This window comes from Hylobates moloch, unplaced genomic scaffold, assembly GCF_009828535.3.
Source record: "Hylobates moloch isolate HMO894 unplaced genomic scaffold, HMol_V3 SCAFFOLD_17, whole genome shotgun sequence".
Taxonomy (NCBI): Eukaryota; Metazoa; Chordata; class Mammalia; order Primates; family Hylobatidae; genus Hylobates; species Hylobates moloch.
In genome coordinates, this window is record NW_026652292.1 from 83863396 (window position 1) to 83882919 (window position 19524).

Genomic DNA, 19524 nt, shown 5'->3' on the forward strand with positions numbered 1-19524 from the left:
GGGTTTGGCTTCTGCTGACTACCTGGGAACAGTTTTTACAGGTCTTTCTGTGAGCCTCTGAATGTGTACGAATGGCCACAGACTGTGACTACATATGGCTAGAACTGAGTCACAGGGCTGCTTCAGGGACCACAGCTGAGGCCAGGATCTGCAGGCCTGCCTCCAGGGCCATGGCTGGCTGTGTCTTACTGCAGGTCTCTTGATGGGAAGGACCACTTCTGGACTATAGCTGAGATTGAATTTGAGAGAGGTTACAGAACTGTTTTGGAATCCTCAGTAAGACCAAGCTGCGTGCATAATTTCCTTGTCTGTAGCCATGTCTATGGGCTCTTGAGTTGGCCACCTGGTGAGGACCTGCTTTTTCCAAATAACCCCCCTTGATCTTTGACTCCACTGAGGTTTCACAACCCTAACTATAGGCAAGCAATTTTCTACTTACGTTTTCTAGGAGTTTACTACGTAAAATACCTTATATAAGTGGAATTGTGTCCAGAATTTGTGGGTTCTTGGTGTCACTGACTTCAAGAATGAAGCCGCGGACCCTCGCGGTGAGTGTTACAGTTCTTAAAGGCGGCGTGTCGGGAGTTTGTTCCTTCTGATGTTCGGATGTGTTCGGAGTTTCTTCCTTCTGGTGGGTTCGTGGTCTCACTGGCTTCAGGAGTGAAGCTGCAGACCTTCGCAGGGAGTGTTACAACTCTTAAGGCGGCGCGTCTGGAGTTGTTCATTCCTCCCGGTGGGCTCATGGTCTCGCTGGCTTCAGGAGTGAAGCTGCAGACCTTCGTGGTGAGTGTTACAGCTCTTAAGGTGGCGCGTCTGGAGTTGTACGTTCCTCCCGGTGGGCTTGTGGTCTTGCTGGCTTCAGGAGTGAAACTGCAGACCTTCGCGGTGAGTGTTACAGCTCATAAAAGCAGTGTGGACCCAAAGAGTGAGCAGTAGCTAGAATTATTGCAAAGAGTGAAAGAACAAAGCTTCCACAGTGTGGAAGGGGAGCCAAGCGTGTTGCCACTGCTGGGTCGGGCAGCCTGCTTTTATTCGCTTATCTGGCCCACCCACGTCCTGCTGATTGATAGAGCAGAGTGGTCTATTTTGACAGGGCGCTGGTTGGTGCGTTTACCATCCGTGAGCTAGACATAAAAGTCCTCCACGTCCCCATCAGATCAGTTAGATACAGAGTATCGACACAAAGGTTCTCCAGGGCCCCACCAGAGCAGCCAGACACAGAGTGTCGATTGGTGCATCCACAAACCTCGAGCTAGACACAGTGTGCTGATTGGTGTGTTTACAATCCCTGAGCTAGACACAAAGGTTCTCCACATCTCCACCAGACTCAGGAGCCCAGCTGGCTTCACCCAGTGGATCCCGCACTGGGGCTGCAGGTGGAGCTGCCCGCCAGTCCTGCGCCGCGTGCTCACACTCCTCAGCCCTTGGGTGGTTGATGGGACTGGGCGCTGTGGAGCAGGGGGTGGCGCTCGTTGGGGAGGCTCGGGCCGCACAGGAGCTCATGGAGAGGGTGGGAGGCTCAGGCATGGAGGGCTGCAGGTCCTGAGCCCTGCCCCGCGGGAAGGCAGCTAAGGTCTGGTGAGAAATCGAGCGCAGTGCCGGTGGGTCGGCACTGCTGGAGGACCCAGTACACTCTCTGCAGCTGCTGGCCTGGGTACTAAGCCCCTAACTGCCCAGGGCCGGCAGTGCTGGCCGGCTGCTCCGAGTGGGGGGGCCCACCAAGCGCACGCCCACCCAGAACTCCAGCCGGCCCGCAAGCGCCGCACACAGCCCCGGTTCCTGCTCACGCCTCTCCCTCCACACCTCCCTGCAAGCTGAGGGAGCCGGCTCCCGCCTTGGCCAGCCCAGAAAGGGGCTCCCATAGTGCAGTGGTGGGCTGAAGGACTCCTCAAGTGCCGCCAAAGTGGGAGCCCAGGCAGAGGAGGCGCTGAGAGCAAGCGAGGGCTGTGAGGACTGCCAGCACACTGTCACCTCTCAGAATCATACACTGTCACTTCGTTAGTGTTTTATTTCACTTAAAATAATGGCTTTAAGATTTATCCATATTGTAGCATCTGAGAAGATTTTTCATGAGTCTAAATAATTTTTCATTGTATGTGTAAGCCACATCCTTTTAAATTATTCAACTGTTGAAGGATGTTTGAGTTTTTTGATGTTTTGGCTTTTGTAAATATGGTTTGGATCTGTGTCCCCATTCAAATCTCACATCAAATTGTAAGCCCTAATGTAGGTGGGGCCTGATGGGAGGTGATTGGATTATAGGGTTGGCTTCTCATGAATCGTTTAGCACCATCCCCTTTGGTACTGTCTTTGCCATAGTGAATGATTACTCCTGAAATATTATTTTCTTTCTTTTTCTTTTTGATAGATTATCCATTGCAGTTCAATCTAAAAGTGAAATTTCTACAGAAACACGAACTATTTTAACAAAGAAAAAAATCCCTCATTCAAAATTCTTTGTAGTGGTAATGGCTGCAAATCTGCAGCATTTAGAAAACTATGCTATCAACAAGCTTTGCTTTATGAACTGAGATGTACAAAATCTAGAAAGCAGATGAAAGTGAATTCTTCAACATTTTAGTAAACTTCTGGTAATCAGAGTTCAAAGCAAATATGGCACATAACAATTCAAGCATAAATCAAGATGGAGAGCCTGGAGAGTTTGATTTCTTAAATTTTCCAAAAAGGTATCATTGCAACATGTAGGATTTCTCCCCTATTTTAACCTTACCAGTTTCAAAGGAAAGTAAAAGAAGTGGATTACATGTAGACAGCATGTGTGCGAGTGCACACACATGCAGGGTGGCAGGTAGAGTGTCTAATTCCTTCTTCCTACTACCCAAGTCCCACTTCACAGAAATCATTAGGTAAAGGAAAACCAATGAGGAGTTCTGCAGTTTTCTTTTAATAACTAAAGAGATCTCATTTTCTAAGAGCAGCTTCTTCCACACTCTTGCTCCTGCCCCTACCATGTGAGATGACTCACTCTTGCTTGGCTTCCTGCCATGATTGGAAGCTTTTTGGGGCCTCCTGAGAAACAGAAGCTGCTATGCCTCCTGTACAGCCTGCAGATCCATGAGCCAATTAAACCTCTTTTTAAAAAATAAGTTATCCAGGGTCAGGTATTTATAGCAATACGAGGATAAACTAATACAGTGAATATTGTTGCAATAACATGGATGCTTTTTGGTTTCAAAACCCTGTTATATGGATGTAACAGGGTTTCACCATATTAGCCAGGATGGTCTTGATCTCCTGACCTCGTGATCTGCCCACCTCAGCCTCCCAAAGTGCTGGGATTACAGACATGAGCCACTGCACCCAGCCTACTTTTTGAAAAAATATTTTTAAAAATTCTTACATTTACATAGAATTTCAAGGACCATCATGGCCCAAACAATCTTAGAAAATAAGAGCTAAGCTAGAGGCACAACACTTCTTGGTTTTAGAACAGAATACAAAGCTACATAAATAAAAACAGTGAGGTACTTGCTGGAAAACAAATAGATGATAGAACAGAACAGAGAACTCAAAAACAAGGCATCATGTATATGCTCAAATGATCTTCAACAGGTTGCTATAACCATACAATAAGAAAAAGACAGTCTCTTTAATAAATGGTGTTGGAATACTCTGTATCCACATGGGAAAAATTGAGGTTGGATCCTTCCCCCGAACCATGTACAAAAACTATCTTGGGTGAGTTAAATATTGAAATGTAAGAATTATAACTCTACAATTTTTAGAAACTATAGGAATAAAGATTATGACATTGGTCTCAGCAATGTTTTCTTACATATAACATCAAGCACATGAGCAACAAACTTAAAACCACAGAAAAATAAGACTACATTAAATTTATCTCTGCACATTAACATAAACAGTAAGAGTCCCACCTAAGAAGCACAAAAGCAAAAAAAAATTAAAAATTACATATTTGACAAAAGTTAACATTCAGAATAAACAATTCCAAAAAATCAACAAAGAATAACATGATTAACAAATAAAGAGATGAAAATGTTCCTCCAGAGATTAGAAATTTTCTCAATAATTGTTATATGTATTTAATTTTTAGAATAATGTAAGCAAAACCACAATGAGGTTATTATTGTGCATTAATTAGGATGGCCAATATAAAGCAAAAATGTTGTAAAGAATGTAGAGAAATTGAAACTCTTGTGCACTGTTGGTGGGGAAGTGATGTAACCACTTGAAAAAAATGTATGGAGATTCCTCCAAAAACTAAAAATGAAGTTATTATATGAGCCAGTAATTCTACTTCTGAGTACCTATTCAAAATATCCAAAGTATATCCGAAGGCAGGAGGCTGAGGCAGGAGAATGGCATGAAACCGGGAGGCAGAGCTTGCAGTGAGCCAAGATTTTGCCACTGCACTCCAGCCTGGGGTGACAGAGTGAGACTCCATCTCAAAAAAATATATATTTTTCAAACAGTATCGTTTGTGTTTTCATCAGGATTACATTGAATTTGAATATCACTGGGTAGTATTGTCATTTAACAATATTAAATCTCCTGACATCATGAAGAGTATGTTCAAGAGTGTGTTGGCCAGGTGTGATGGCTAATGCCTGTAATCCTAGCACTTTGGGAGTCCGAGGCAGGTGGATCACCAGAGGTCAGGAGTTCGAGACTACCCTGGTCAACATGGTGAAACCCCGTCTCTACTAAAAATACAAAAATTAGCTGGACGTGATGACACACACCTCTGATCCCAGCCACTCGGGAGGCTGAGGCAGGAGAATCACCTCAACCCAAGGGGCGGAGGCTGCAGTGAGCTGAGATCACGCCATTGCACTACAGCCTGGGCAACAAGAGCAAAACTCCGTTTTAAAAAAAAAAAAGTATGTTAAGTTTCACATATTTTTGGATTTGACAGTTTTGCTTCTGCTTTTGATTTCTTGTTTTGTTTTGAGACGGAGTCTTGCTCTGTCACCCAGGCTGGAGTGCAGTGGCACCATCTCGGCTCACTGCAAGCTCTGCTTCCTGGGTTCACACCATTCTCCTGCCTCAGCCTCCTGAGTAGCTGGGACTACAGGTGTGCACCACCACGCCCAGCTAATTTTCGTATTTTTAGTAGAGATGGTTTCACCAGGATGTTAGCCAGGATGGTCTCGATCTCCTGACCTCGTGATCCGCCCGCCTTGGCCTCCCAAAGTGCTGGGATTACAGGCGTGAACCACGGAGCCTGGCCGATTTCTAGTTTTATTCCATGTGATCTGAAAGGATGTATTTGTATAATTCAATCTTTAATGCATACCAGGCTGAATACCTTGATGACAAATAATCTGTACAACATACCTTCATGACACAAGTTTACCTGTATAACAAACTTGCACATATACCCGTATCCTAAAATAAAGTTAAAAAAAGAGTTGTTTTGCATTCTAACAGGTTGTCCATTAAACAACAACTACTCATTTTCTTCTCCAGTTAACCCCTGTCACAGTTTAGTCTGTTTCTAAGCATTTAACTACTTTAGGTGTCTTACATAAGTGGAATTACATAGCACTTGTCTTTTTGTGCCTGGCTTCCTCCACATAAATAAAGTCTTAAAAATGTATCCTCGTGGATATAGAAAAACTTTTCTGCTTTTAAGAAGCTGAATAATATTTAATTATTTGTATATTCAAAATTGTCTTTATTAAGAAAATTTTTTCACTTTTGTAATAATGCTACAATGAATATGGATGTGTACATTACTCTTCATTTGATAATACATGGAAGGGATTATTTACATGCTCTATTCTGTTCACTGGCATTGTCTTTTTTTAATCTAGTTATAAACTATTTCAATAACTAGCTTCATAAGTTTTTAAAGTCATGATGTATGATGCTTCTGATGTTTCTCTTTTTGACAATTCTTGAGCACTTCTGGTCTCTTTAATTATGATGAAATTTTAGGATTGCTTCTTATATTAATGCTCAATATACATAGCTGCTGCAATTTAAAGTATACCACCATTTCCTTCAGCACTTTTTGTCAGGGGAGATAAAACTCATCTTCGCACAGTTCCCCAAAAACCAGAAATGTGGACACATACCCCACATTTCTTTCTCTCCTGAGGTAGAAGCATAGAGTTGGGAGTTGCTCCTGGTTGCACCATGCCTAGGCAATATGGTGAAATCGCATCTCTACCAAAAAATAGATAAACATTAGCTGGGCATGGTGGCATGCACCTGTAGTTCCAGCTACTTGGGGGCTGAGGCAGAAGGATCGCTTGAACCCTGGGAGGTCAAGTCTGGCATGAGCTGAGATTGTGCCACTGTACTCTAGCCTGGGTGACAAAGTGAGACATTGTCTCAAAAACACATAAAGGTATCACAGCAGCCTTAGTTGGAGTGAGACCGTGGGTCTGTTGGAGAATGGAGAGTTTAAAATTTTGCACAGAAGCTGTCACACTGTGAATTGTCTTGTGATTCTAGGTAACCTCCGGGGGTGAGAGGGGACTGAGGACTCAAAGGGAAGGAGTTCTGACCCCTTTTGCTATAAAGTGATTTCTGCACATTCACAGACATGCACCTAGGCAATGGTGTGGCCACACTTGTCCCATGACAAAGCTTCATTCTCAGGAATTGTGCTGAGAGCACCTCTGCTTCTAGAGTTTTCCACTAATAGGCCACATAAGTGCCCAGAAGACTCATGGGTTCTTTCTACCTCTCAGATCTTGAATCTGCACCAGTAACCTGTTTCCTCCAGTAGCCTAGGCTTCTGGATCACCTGACCATCTTATCTCCCTGCACAAACACATTCCTAAGTCAGAGCTGCCTGCCTGGGCCAGTATCTATAGCAGTAACCAGTCCTTTCTGCAACTGTGCACTGACCCTCACTCTTGGGTTCTTGATAACATCTTTTCTTATTCTGCATTTTTTTTTCCCTCACAAACACTTTCCTGTGAACATAGTATGCCTCAGGTCACCCTGCAGGTGCCTAAATCCAGGCCCTCCTGGAAATCAGATGTCCATGAGTTCAAGGCAAAATTGTTGGATGTGTTTATTGTAAATATAAATGTAAAATAGAAACAGGCTTAATCCTCCAGCTGGAAAAAAGGAAAAGTATTTACTCCTTCCTTTTCTTAAAATATTTGACTTAGAACACTTTTATATGTAAATTCCTTCTCTACCTTTTATCTTTTTTGCTTTTTGTTTGTTCTTTTTTTTTTTTTTTTTTTTTTTTGAGACAGAGTTTCACTCTGTGGCTCAGGCTGGAGTGCAGTGGTGCGATCTTGGCTTACCACAATCTCCGCCTCCTAGGTTCAAGTGATTCTTCTGCCTCAGCCTCCCGAGTAGCTGGGATTACAAGTGCCCGCCACCACGCCCAGTGAATTTTTGTGTTTTTAGTAGAGACTTGGTTTCACCATGTTGGCCAGGCTGGTCTCGATTGCCTGATCTCGTGATCTGGCCTACCTCAGCCTCCCAAAGAGCTGAGATTACAGGCATGAGCCACGGCACCCAGTGTTTGTTGTCTTCTAAGTCTCTAATTTGTTTCTATTCTATTTTTTACTATTTTCTTTATTATCCTAACATTGAGATTGCTCTTTTTCAAGTTATTTAAGAATTAAAGTTACAGTGTTTGAGATCTTTTTTAATATAAAAATATATTACTATAAAATTGTGTCTTAGAACTGCTTTGGTTACATTCCACTTTTGATATGTCCTGTTTCTATTTTCATTTGTCTCAAGATACTTTTTGATTTTTCTTTTCTTTTTCTTCTTTGACCCATCAGTCGTTCAGAAGCATGTTGTCTAATATACACATATTTGTAATGTTCACTCTGCTATTGATTTCTCATTTCTAAAATTGTAATTTAAAAATGATATGATTTCAGGCTGGGCTCGGTGGCTCATGCCTATAATCTCAGCAATTTGGGAGGCTGAGGTGGGTGGATCACGAGGTCAGGAGATCGAGACCATCCTGGCTAACACAGTGAAACCCCGTCTTTACTAAAAATACAAAAAAATTAGCCAGGTGTGGTGGGGGGCACCTGTAGTCCCAGCTACTAGGGAGGCTGAGGCAAGAGAATGTCATGAACCTGGGAGGTGGAGCTTGCAGTGAGCCGAGATCACGCCACTGCACTGCACTCCAGCCTGGGCGACAGAGCGAGACTCCGTCTCAAAAAAACTAAAAAAACACAAACAACTTGATATGATTTCAGTCTTTTAAAAAATAAAAAGACCTGTTTGTGTTTGTTTTGGGCCAGATTTATGATGTATCCTAGAGAATGTTCCATGTGTGTTTGAGAAGAATATAAATTATTCCTTTGGATGAAATGTTATATATATGTCTGTTTGGTGCAGTTGTTTTATAGTGCTATGCAAGCAATTGTTTTCTTACTAACTTTCTGTCTGAATGATGTATTAAGTAGGGCAATATGGTCCCCTAGTATTATGTTTTTCTGTTTCTCCGGTTCTTTTAATATATTTTTATATATTTATGTGCTCTAATATTGGGTACATATATATTTTTAGTTGTTATATTCTTTTGACAGATTAGCCTCTTATCACTATATCATGAAGTTTTTTTTTGTGGCAGATTTTTTTTTAGAAGTCTATTTTGTCTGATGTAAATATAGCCACTTCTACACCCTTTTAGTTATTACTGGCATGGAATATTTTTTTTCATCCTTGAACCACTACCCTATGTATTTCCTTAAATCTAAAGTAAGTCATTTGTGCACAGCACGTTGTTGATTTTTTAAATCTATTCAGACATTTCACGAGTGTTTTAGTTTATTTTTTGCATCAATAACAGAATGTCCTACAGTTGGTAATTTATAAAGAATAGAAGTTTACTTAGCTCACAATCTGGGATGCTGAGAAGTCCAAGAGCATGTCATTCCCATCTGATGACAATCATAACTTCCACATAACATGAGCTTGCTTTTATGATAGACCCACTCATGATGACTAACCCACTCGTGGAATAATGATACTGATCCTCTCATGACCTTATAACTTCTTAAAGGCCTCACTTATTTTCTCACAATGGTAGTTACATTTTAACATGAATTTTGGAGGGGGCACCCAAACCATAGCAGTGTGATTTTATTGGCTAACTAAATTTTTTATATTTAAGGGAATTACTGATTGATAAGAACTTATTACTATCATTTTGTTCATTGTTTTCTGATCATTTAGTAGTTTCTATTTTTTAATTCTTTCATGCTGCCTTCCCTTGTATGGTGTTTGAGTTTGCTTTGTTTTTCTTGTTATATGCTTTAGTTTCTTTTGTGTGTGTGTGTATCTTCAACATTTTTTTTTTTGTAATTTTCAAGGGAGATAAAATATTTCAGTTTAAAAGGTCTAGCTTAAGGTAACAATCTAACTTCTTTTTTACCCACATAGGATCTTACTTTGTTTCCCAGGATGTAGTGCAGTGGTGGATTCACAGCTCAGTGCAGCCTTGAACTCTCCAATATCAAAGAATTTTCCCATCTCAGCCTCCTGAGTAGCTGGGATTACAAGCATATGCCACCATGTCCAGCTAATTTTTTTGGTATTTTTTGTAGAGACAGGGTTTTGCCATGTTGCTTAGGCTGGTCTTGAACTTCTGGGCTCAAGAAATCTACCTGCCTTGGCCTCGCAAAGTGCTAGGTTTATAGGCATGCACTATCAGGCCCAACTGCTTCTTTTTAAAAAAAGAATAAATAGCTTTCTGAAATCTTTATTTTATTCATGTATTTATTTTAGAGACGGGGTCATGCTATATTGACCAGGCTGGTTTTGAACTCTTGGCCTCAAGCAAAAGTTAACTTCTATGTATAAAAATATTAAACAGTTTTACTCCTTTCAACACACTATTTATGTCACACCTTACATCTTTTTATATTATATGCCATTAACAAATTATTGAAGCTACATGCTTTACTCACTTTTTAAAAAAAATTTCTATTTAGGAACTTTCAAATGACTTTTAAGTTTGCTGATTTTTCCCCCTCTGTATAACTGAGTCTCCTGTTAAAGCTTTCTGTTAAATATTTTAGTTCTACTATTGTGTACTTCAGCTCCAGCATATCTCCTTGGTTCTTTTTTAATGGTTTATCTTTCTTTATTATAATTGGTTTTCTTCATGCATTGTTGCAAAAAATTTAATAATCTGTGTACTTTTGCATCTTATCGAGATTTTTAAAGATAATTGTTTTAAATTCTCTGTTAGCCATTTTTTAGATCTGTGTTTTATTGTTAGTGGTTCCTGGAGCATTTTTAGTTTCCTTTCATGCTGTTAGGTTTGCCTGATCCTTCATAATTTGCGAAGCTTTGTTTTGATGTCCTTGCATCTGAAGGAGTAAATACCTCTTTCAGTCATTATAGACTAGTTTGAGGAGGGAAATATATTCTCCTATTGGATTTCTGGGCTGATGAGATTTCCACTGAGATTGCAATAAAGTGCTTTGGAATCCAGGTCACATAACTACTACTGGGTTTGCAGTGAATTTCCTGCTTGGCAGACCTGTCATCAGGGCATCAGACAGTTGTGGATTCTATTTTCTGAGAAGACTGAACTTTCTTCAAGATGTTGATCAATATGACTGCCACTGAGGGAAAAAAACCCTCCAGTTATATCTGCAGGTTAAGGTGCTGATATAATCAATGTGAGCAGGTGTGGCTCCTGCTGTTCGCTCTTGTGAGGTGTTTGGAAATGCTCTAACCTAGTCATTGGACAGGTTCCTAGTTGAGCAGTACTGAGCCTTGATCACAGCTGAGAGGGTGTCAAACTGATTCATAGGGCGCTTCGGGATACAAAGCTGAGACCAAAGTCTTCAGGTCTTTTTCTGGGTTCATGGTATTTCTCCCTCTGGATTTCTAGGTGGGTAGGACTTCTTTCAGACTCTAGATGACAGAGACCAGAGCTTGGTTATAGGACTGCTTCACAATTCACAGTGGGAATAAAGTCAGCCAGCATGCCTACAGGGGCACATATAGGTGTGCTTTTTGGCAGGCCCCAGGTAAGGAAAAACTTCTTCTGGACTTGCTTGCACGGACTTGGAGCCAGTTTATAGTGCCACATCAAGATCCACCATCAAATAATTATTGGCAAGCCTACATTCAGGGGCACAGATGGATGTTTCTCTCTGTGGGTGTCTGGGCAGGATTTCTTCCACACCATGACTAACATGTGCAAAGAGTGGATTTGGGGCTAATTCAGAGATCGTAGATAGAACCAACTTCTAAAGGCACAAAACAAAATGGTCTGCAGCTAAGTCTACAATGAAAATTGGACATATTTTATTCTGTAGCTGGGACTGTGATGGGCAAGCATGCCACTCAAGCAAGGGCATGTCTTTTCAATACAGCCCTCCTCAGTCTTGGGTTCACAACCCTTGACATGGATTCCCAAGCTCCCATAAATTTCCTTTTTCAGGACATAACTGCTGTTTTTTTTTCAGCAGAATTTTTTGCTCTTGTTGCCCAGGCTAGAATGCAATGGCGCCATCTCAGCTCACTGCAACCTGTGCCTCCTGGGTTCAAGCAATTCTCCTGCCTCAGCCTCCTGAGTAGGTGCGATTACAGGCATGCGCCACCACACCCAGCTAATTTTTTTTGTTTTGTATTTTTAGTAGAGATGGTCAGGTTGGTCTCGAACTCCTGACCTCGTGATCCACCTGCCTCAGCCTCCCAAAGTGCTGGGATTACAGGTGTGAGTCACTGCGGCCGGCTGTTTTTTTTTTTTTTTTCTTACTGCTGTACATTGCATGTCAAAGATTCAAAATGCTGGATCTTCATAAGTACATAGTCACAGTTGAAAACTGTAGCTGTTTAAAGGATTGTTTTTATGGTACATCTACATCTATATTCTATATAGGTCTGAATTTTTTATTCTTGTTTTCAAACTCTATTTTACTGGGGAGTCTTTTTTCATGTAGGTTCTCCTCAATTATTTATTTTTGTTTTTAATCCTCATATTTGTATGGTAATTTTCAACTCTGTACCTTTTATGACCATGTAGGGTTTAATTCAAATAAAAATCACTGGGTTTCACTTGGAGCAATTTGAAATATATGTATAATTCAGACATTTCTATAGCCTATAAAAGTTATCTATGTGGTGTTTGCCTGTGTAAATAGCGCCCCTACCTGGTTTATAAATTTTTTTTTGGTGGTCATCACTGTTTTCTTTTATAGGTGAGTAGTCAAAGAAACAGTAAAAAATTACCACCTATTTATTGTTCGATTATGTGTTATTCTGTGAGAGAAACATTTTTTATTTGAAGATGATTTTTGAAAAATGTAACCTTTTTAGGTAGATGTAAATATTTAGTTGTGATGAAAAACATAACATTTCTTAAAGGTTTTCAAGTGTACAGCCTAGTGGAGTTAAGTACATTTACATTATTTTGAAATGGATCTCTAGATTAATTTTATCAAAGTAAAGTTTAATACCCTATAAACAATAAACTGCCATTTTTTTCTCTTCAGGTCCTGAAGAACACCATTTTACTTACTATTTCTATAATTTTGACTGATTTTTATATTCTTATTGGTGTAATTATATGTCTTTTTTTTTTTTTTGAGACGGAGTCTTGCTCTGTCGCCCAGGCTGGAGTGCAGTGGCGTGATATTGGCTCACTGCAAGCTCCCACCTCCCAGGTTCACGCCATTCTCCTGCCTCAGCCCCCCGAGTAGCTGGGACTACAGGCGCCCGCCACCACGCCTGGATAATTTTTTTTTTTTTTTGTATTTTTAGTAGAGACAGGGTTTCACCGTGTTAGCCAGGATGGTCTCAATCTCCTAACCTCATGATCCACCCACCTCGGCCTCCCAAAGTGCTGGGATTACAGGCATGAGCCATGGCGCCCGGCCCCCATGTCTGTTTTTTTTTCTTCGCTATCTCATTTTACTTAATGTTCTCAGGCTTTGTTTTTGTAAGATTGTCCTGTGTGGGAAACGCGTGAGGGGAGAAGAAAAGACACATACACAATACCTTTAAGGGTAAACAACCTTTATTCCATGTAAATGGCAAGGCAGATATATAAGCAAATGATATAATAAGCAAATTGCATGGGAAGGGGAGAAGGGAAAGGAGATATATATATTTACATTCACCAGTCTATGGAGGATTCACTACCAGACCAGGAAGCAACAGCCTGGGCTCCAGAGTCCGCCACCCATCCATGCACAGACGAAGAGAGGTCTCATGTAGCTTCGGCATGGTCTGGGACCCTAGCTCTTTTTGTAATGAGTTGTTTGGCATGAGGCCCAGTCACGAGGGCCATTTGTGACTGGATTCAAGGAACACAAAAAGGTCAAATTGTTTTTGCGATTGTCTATTGTTTTTTCAATAACTAACATATAGGAATAGATTGAAATAGAAATTTCTTTGAAATAGTGCTGGATGAACACCTCAAGGGGCTCACACAACCCATTCTGGGATTTGGTGACCATTGTTTATGTCACGTTCAGTTGAGTCAAATTTAATATTTAACTTTTCCTCCACAAAGATGTGTCAGAATATCTGTTTTAAAATAAAATATTGTATATATGTCACATTTTAAAAGTCTGATATTGATCTCTAAAGGGACATTTGTGTTGTTTCCAGGAATTTTTGGTAAATAATAATTAACATGCATGTGTAAATATGTATTTAAAGTCCTGCCTTGAATATTTTTGGGATATTTTGGATACAGTGATGTGGTACCATGTGTATGTCCATATTTTTTTTCCTCAGCCTTTGATGTTGTATTCAAAAAGTGATTGTCGAGACTAGTTGCATAAAGCCTTCCTCATAAATGTTTATATTAGATTTCCCATATGGGTAAGATCTTTTGGTATTTGTCTCAGTGTATCTGTTTTATTTCACTTAACGTAATGGCCTCCAGGTTCATTTTGTGGCAAATATCAAAATTGTATTCTCTTTTGTAGCTGAATAATATTTTGTTGTGTATATATACTACATTTTCTTTATTCATCCAAGTTTTGGACACTTGGATTGATTAAATACCTTGGCCATAAATAGTGTTTTAATAAACATGGGAGTGTAGATTTCTCTTTGACATACTGATTTTGTTTTCTTTAGCTACAAACAAAATAGAACTAACATATGTTCCAAGCAATCCCATTTAATTAAAAAATTAAAAATAGAACATGTGATCCAGCAATTTGAATTTTTTTTTTGTGTGTGTGGTTGTTCCTGGTTTATTGTCTAGGTGAGGAGTCAAAGAAACAGTGTTAAAATACCATTTGTTGATTGTTTGAATATATGTCATCCTGTGATACTTGTTTTTTTTTCTATAATGGCTCTACTAACTTACAATTTCACCAACTGTGTTTCCTTTTCTATTCATTCTCACCAACTTTTTTTTTTGTCTTTCTAATTACAGCCATTCTAACTGGAGTGAAGTCTTATCTTGTGGTTTTGATTTGCATTTCTCTGACAATTAGTGATGTTGAGCATCTTTGCATGTGCTTTTTGGCCATTTGTATTTCTTTTGAAAAATGTCTCTTAAGGTCTCTTGCCTATGTTTAAATTGTGTGTAATTTTTGTTAAGTTTGTTATACTGTAAATTTATCTTTTGTCATGTACATTTTGCAAATATTTCATTCTGTAGATTATGTCTTCACTTTGTTAATTGTTTTCTTTACTGTGCAAAGCATTTTTAGTTTGTTGTAATCCTGTTTGCATATTTTTGCTTCTTTTGCCTGTGATTTTGAGGTCTTCAGATTCTTTTCTGTATACTACGTGGTAATGCATTCCTGTATGTTTATTTCAAATAGCTTTATAGGTTTGACTTTCCCATTTAAATCTTTATTTGTGATTGAGTTTTTTATATTGTAAGAGGTAGGAGCCTAGTTTTATTTTTTTGATTATCGTGTAAATAATTTTCGTAGAACCATGTATTGAAAAGACTGTCTTTTTCCAAATGTGAGTTCTTGATATTTTTGTTGAAAATCATGGTTCTAGGTTCAGGAATTTATTACTGGGCTCACTGGATAGTTTGATCTGTCTGTTTTTATGCCAGTATCATGCTGTTTTGCTTAGTATAGCTTTATAGTATATTTTGGAGTCAGGTAGTGTGATGCTTCCCGCTGTTTTTTTTTTTTCTTAGGATTACTTTTGCTATTTGGGGGTCTTTGGTGGTTCCCTGTAAAGTTTAAGTTTTTTTTTCCATTTCTGTGAAAAAAGTCATTGGTATTTTGATAGAGATTGCATTGAATCTATAGATCACCTTGAGTAGCATAGCCACTTTCATAATATTTTTTAATTTTATGAGCAATATATCTTTCAAATTTTCATGTTTTTCACTTTTTAATGATTTATAATTTTCAGTGTAGAGAGTGTTCACCTTTTAAATTATGTTTGCTACTAGAAATCTTTATTTTTTATTGTTGATGCAGAAGCAGCATTTGGCAACATTGAACATGTCTTTGTGATTTGAGAAACTCAACAAATTAGGTATAGATGTTATGTACTTCAACACAATAAAGATTGTATATGATAGATTAATGGCTGAAATCATACTGAATAGGAAAGAGCAGAAAACTTTATCGGAGATCTGGAACACAACAAGGATGCTTTTATTTAATATTATTGTGTATGACAGCATTCAGCTATGTACACTGTAAGACTGTGGAGCACAAGTCAAATATGGATCAGTGATATATCTATTTCCAATATAAGAGTCTCTGTGTTTATCTGTCTGCATATTGTTTCCCTATTGTTTTTAAGTTGTATACTTATTTTGTTTGTGTGTTAACAATGGTGGTTTTACCCTGCCTAGGTGAGTAGTCATTGAAGTTCTCCTAATTTTACCCTCCGTTTATTTGTAAATCTATATTTGTGTGTGTGTGAGAAACACTTTTGAGATTTGAAGATAATTTCCAAAACTCATACCTCTACGTCTTTTAGATATTATTTTTGATCAGTATATGTTACATGTATATGTCTGTGAAGAAATTATGGCCTGTGGTATTTTTTTATGCCATCTTACCAGCGTACTTTGTATAAGTTTATGTATTAGATTCTTAAAGTATATTCATATGAATCTAGTAAGTGGGATAATTTATTTTGATTTCTTTCAGCTATGTGTTCTCATTTCACCCAAGACTTTTTGCCAGTGCAGGGGATAGAAGATTCATTCCATAAACTTATATTAAGAAGATATGAGAAATGTGGACATGATAATTTACAATTAAGAAAAAGCTGTAAAAGGAAGGTGCAGAAAGGAGGTTATACTGAATTTAATCAATGCTTGTCAACTACCCAGAGCAAAATATTTCAGTGTAATGCACATGTTAAAGTATTTAGTAAATTTTCAAATTCAAAAAAACGTAAGACAAGACATACTGGAGAGAAACACTTTAAAGAATGTGGCAAGTCATTTCAGAAGTTCTCAGACCTAACTCAACATAAAGGAATTCATGCTGGAGAGAAACCCTACATGTGTGAAGAATGTGGCAAAGACTTTAAATGGTATTTAATCTTTAATGAATATAAGATAATTCATACTGGAGAGAAACCCTTCACATGTGAAGAATGTGGCCACATCTTTACCACATCCTCAAACTTTGCTAAACATAAAGTTCCTACTGGAGAGAAGTCTTACAAATATGAAGAATGTGGCAAAGCCTTTAATAGGTCCTCAACCCTTACTAAGCATAAGAGAATTCATATTGGAGAGAAACCCTCCACATGTGAAGAATGTGGCAAAATCATTACCTCATCCTCAAACATTGCCAAACATAAGAAAATTCATACCAGAGAGAAGCTCTACAAATGTCAGGAATGTGGCAAAGTCTTTAACAGGTCCACAACCCTTACTAAACATAAGAGAATTCATACTGGAGAGAAACCCTACACATGTGAAGAATGTGGCAAAGCCTTTAGTAGGTCCTCAGTTCTGAATGAACATAAGAGAATTCATACTGGAGAGAAGCCCTATAAATGTGAACAATGTGGCAAAGCATTTAGACAATCCGCAACCCTTAATAAACATAAGAGTATTCATACTGGAGAGAAACCCTACACATGTGAAGAATGTGGAAAAGCCTTTAGTCGGTTCACAACCCTTAATGAACATAAGAGAATTCATACTGGAGAGAAGCCCCACAAATGTGAAGAGTGTGGCAAAGCCTTTGGATGGTCCACAGACCTGAATAAACATAAGATAATTCATACTGGAGAGAAACCTTACAAATGTGAAGAGTGTGGCAAAGCCTTTGGATGGTCCGCATACCTGAGTAAACATAAGAAAATTCATACTGGAGAGAAACCTTATAAATGTGAAGAGTGTGGCAAAGCCTTTTTATGTTCCAGAGCCCTGAATAAACATAAGACAATTCATACTGGAGAGAAACCTTACAAATGTGAAGAGTGTGGCAAAGCCTTTGGATGGTCCACATACCTGAGTAAACATAAGAAAATTCATACTAGAGAGAAACTTTATAAATGTGAAGAGTGTGGCAAAGCATTTAGACATTCCAGAGTACTGAATAAATATAAGACAATTCATACTGGAGATAAAATCCCCAAATGTAAAGGATGTGGCAAAGCCTTTAAGCGGTCCTCATACCTTAATTGACATAATAAAATTTATACTGGAGAGAAACTCTAGAAATATGAAGAATGTGGCAAAGCCTTTGGATGATCCACAAACCTGAATGAACATAAGAAAATTCATGTGGAAGACAAACCCTACAAATGTAAAGAATGTGGGAAAGCCTATAAACAGTCCTCACCCATGAATAAACATGAGAAAATTCATAATGGAGAGAACACCTACAAATGTAAGGAATCTGGCAAAGTCATTACCTCATCCTCAAACTCTGCTGAACGTAAGAGAATTCATACTGGCGAGAAACCCTATTATGTTTAGAATATCATAAAACCTTTAATAGCTCCACAACCCTAATTGAACATAGGAGGATTCATACTGGAGAGAAACCCTACACGTGAAGAATATGGCAAAGCCTTTAGACAGTCTGGAAACCTTTATGTACATAGGAGAATTCATACTGGAGATAAAACCATACAAGTGTAAATGATGTGGAAAAGCCTTTAAGCTGTACTCCAGCATTCTTAAGCATAAGAGAACTCGTACTGGAGGAATGTCTTACCAATATGAAGAATGTGGCAGTCTTTAAATGTTCCTCAATCTTTTCTAATAATAAGATAATTCATAATGGAGAGAAACTCTACTAATGTGAAAAATGTGAGGAAGCTTTTAACCACACCTCACTGTGTTCTAAACATAAGATAAATGATATTGGTGAGAAGCCATATGAAAATTTAAAATGTGGCAAAGACTTCAAATTCTCAAATTCTCTCAAAAAACATTTTTTTTTTTTTTTTTTTTGAGACAGAGTCTTGCTCTCTCCCCCAGGCTGGAGTGCAGTGGCACAATCTTGGCTCGCTGCAAGCTCCACCTCCCGGGTTCACTCCATTCTCCTGACTCAGCCTCCTGAGTAGCTGGGACTACAGTTGCTCGCCACCATGCCAGGCTAATTTTTTGTATTTTCAGTGGAGACAGGGTACCACCATGTTAGCCAGGATGGTCTTGATCTCCTGACCTTGTGATCCACCCATCTCAGCCTCCCCAAGTGCTGGGATTACAGGCGTGAGCCACTGTGCCCGGCAGACTTCAAATTCTCATCACATCTTACTGTATATAATTACTACTGAAGAAAACTAGAAATACAAAAGATGTGGCAAAACTTTTAATCAGTGCTCATCTCTTTTTGCATGTGATAGCATTTATACGTGAGAATAATTGTACAAATATAAAAATACAAAAGCCATTAATATCTACTCACATCTTACCAGATATCAGAATTTATAGTTAACAAAAGCATTATAAATGTAATTTCTGTTGAAAGACCTTTTAGAAAATATAGGACATTAAAGTGAAGAAGAGTATTCTTAAGACAGAATACAAATATAAAGAGGGTTGTAGTACCTGTACTTGTATCCTGGATCTTACTGTACACATTTTGTACTAGCGGAAGACTCAGAAGCAGTTGCTCAAACTTTGTTCAGCATCAGAGAATTTATATTGGAGCAAAATCCTACAAATGTAATAAATGTGGAAAAACATCTGTTCAAAAACTGCAGCTTAAACACTAGGGAGTTTATATTAGAAGATAATTTGTAGAGGCAATAAATGTGGAGAAATATTTAGGCTAAAATTAAGCCTATGTAAACATCAGAGGATTTACTGGAGAAAGAACTAAGGAACTAACACTTGACAAGAAATCAGAGTATTAAGTGTAAAAAAATCCAAAGTTGAACCTGTTAGAAACTTTCTTCGTCAGCCAGTCGCAGTGGCTCACGTCTGTAATCCCAGCACTTTGGGAGGCCGAGGTGGGTGGATCACGAGGTCAGGAGATCGAGACCATCCTGGCTAACATGGTGAAACCCCATCTCTACTAAAAATACAAAAAATTAGCTGGGTGTGGTGGCAAGCGCCTGTAGTCCCAGCTACTCGGGAGGCTGAGGGAGGAGAATGGCTTGAACCCAGGAGGTGGAGCTTGCAGTGAGCCAAGATCGTGCCACTGCACTCCAGCAACAGAGCAA

At 39.0% G+C, this 19524-nt stretch overlaps 1 protein-coding gene across 1 annotated transcript in view; it reads left to right on the forward strand.

The window, feature by feature from the left end:
• ZNF732 (zinc finger protein 732) overlaps positions 1 to 19179 on the forward strand; it is a 40161-nt gene extending 20982 nt beyond the window's left edge. The window contains 2 exon segments of the mRNA XM_058430252.1: positions 16035 to 17819; positions 17904 to 19179. Of these exon segments, the coding sequence (XP_058286235.1) occupies positions 16035 to 17819; positions 17904 to 17992 (1874 nt within the window). The 3' untranslated portion in view covers positions 17993 to 19179.
• The last annotated feature ends 345 nt before the right edge of the window (positions 19180 to 19524 follow it).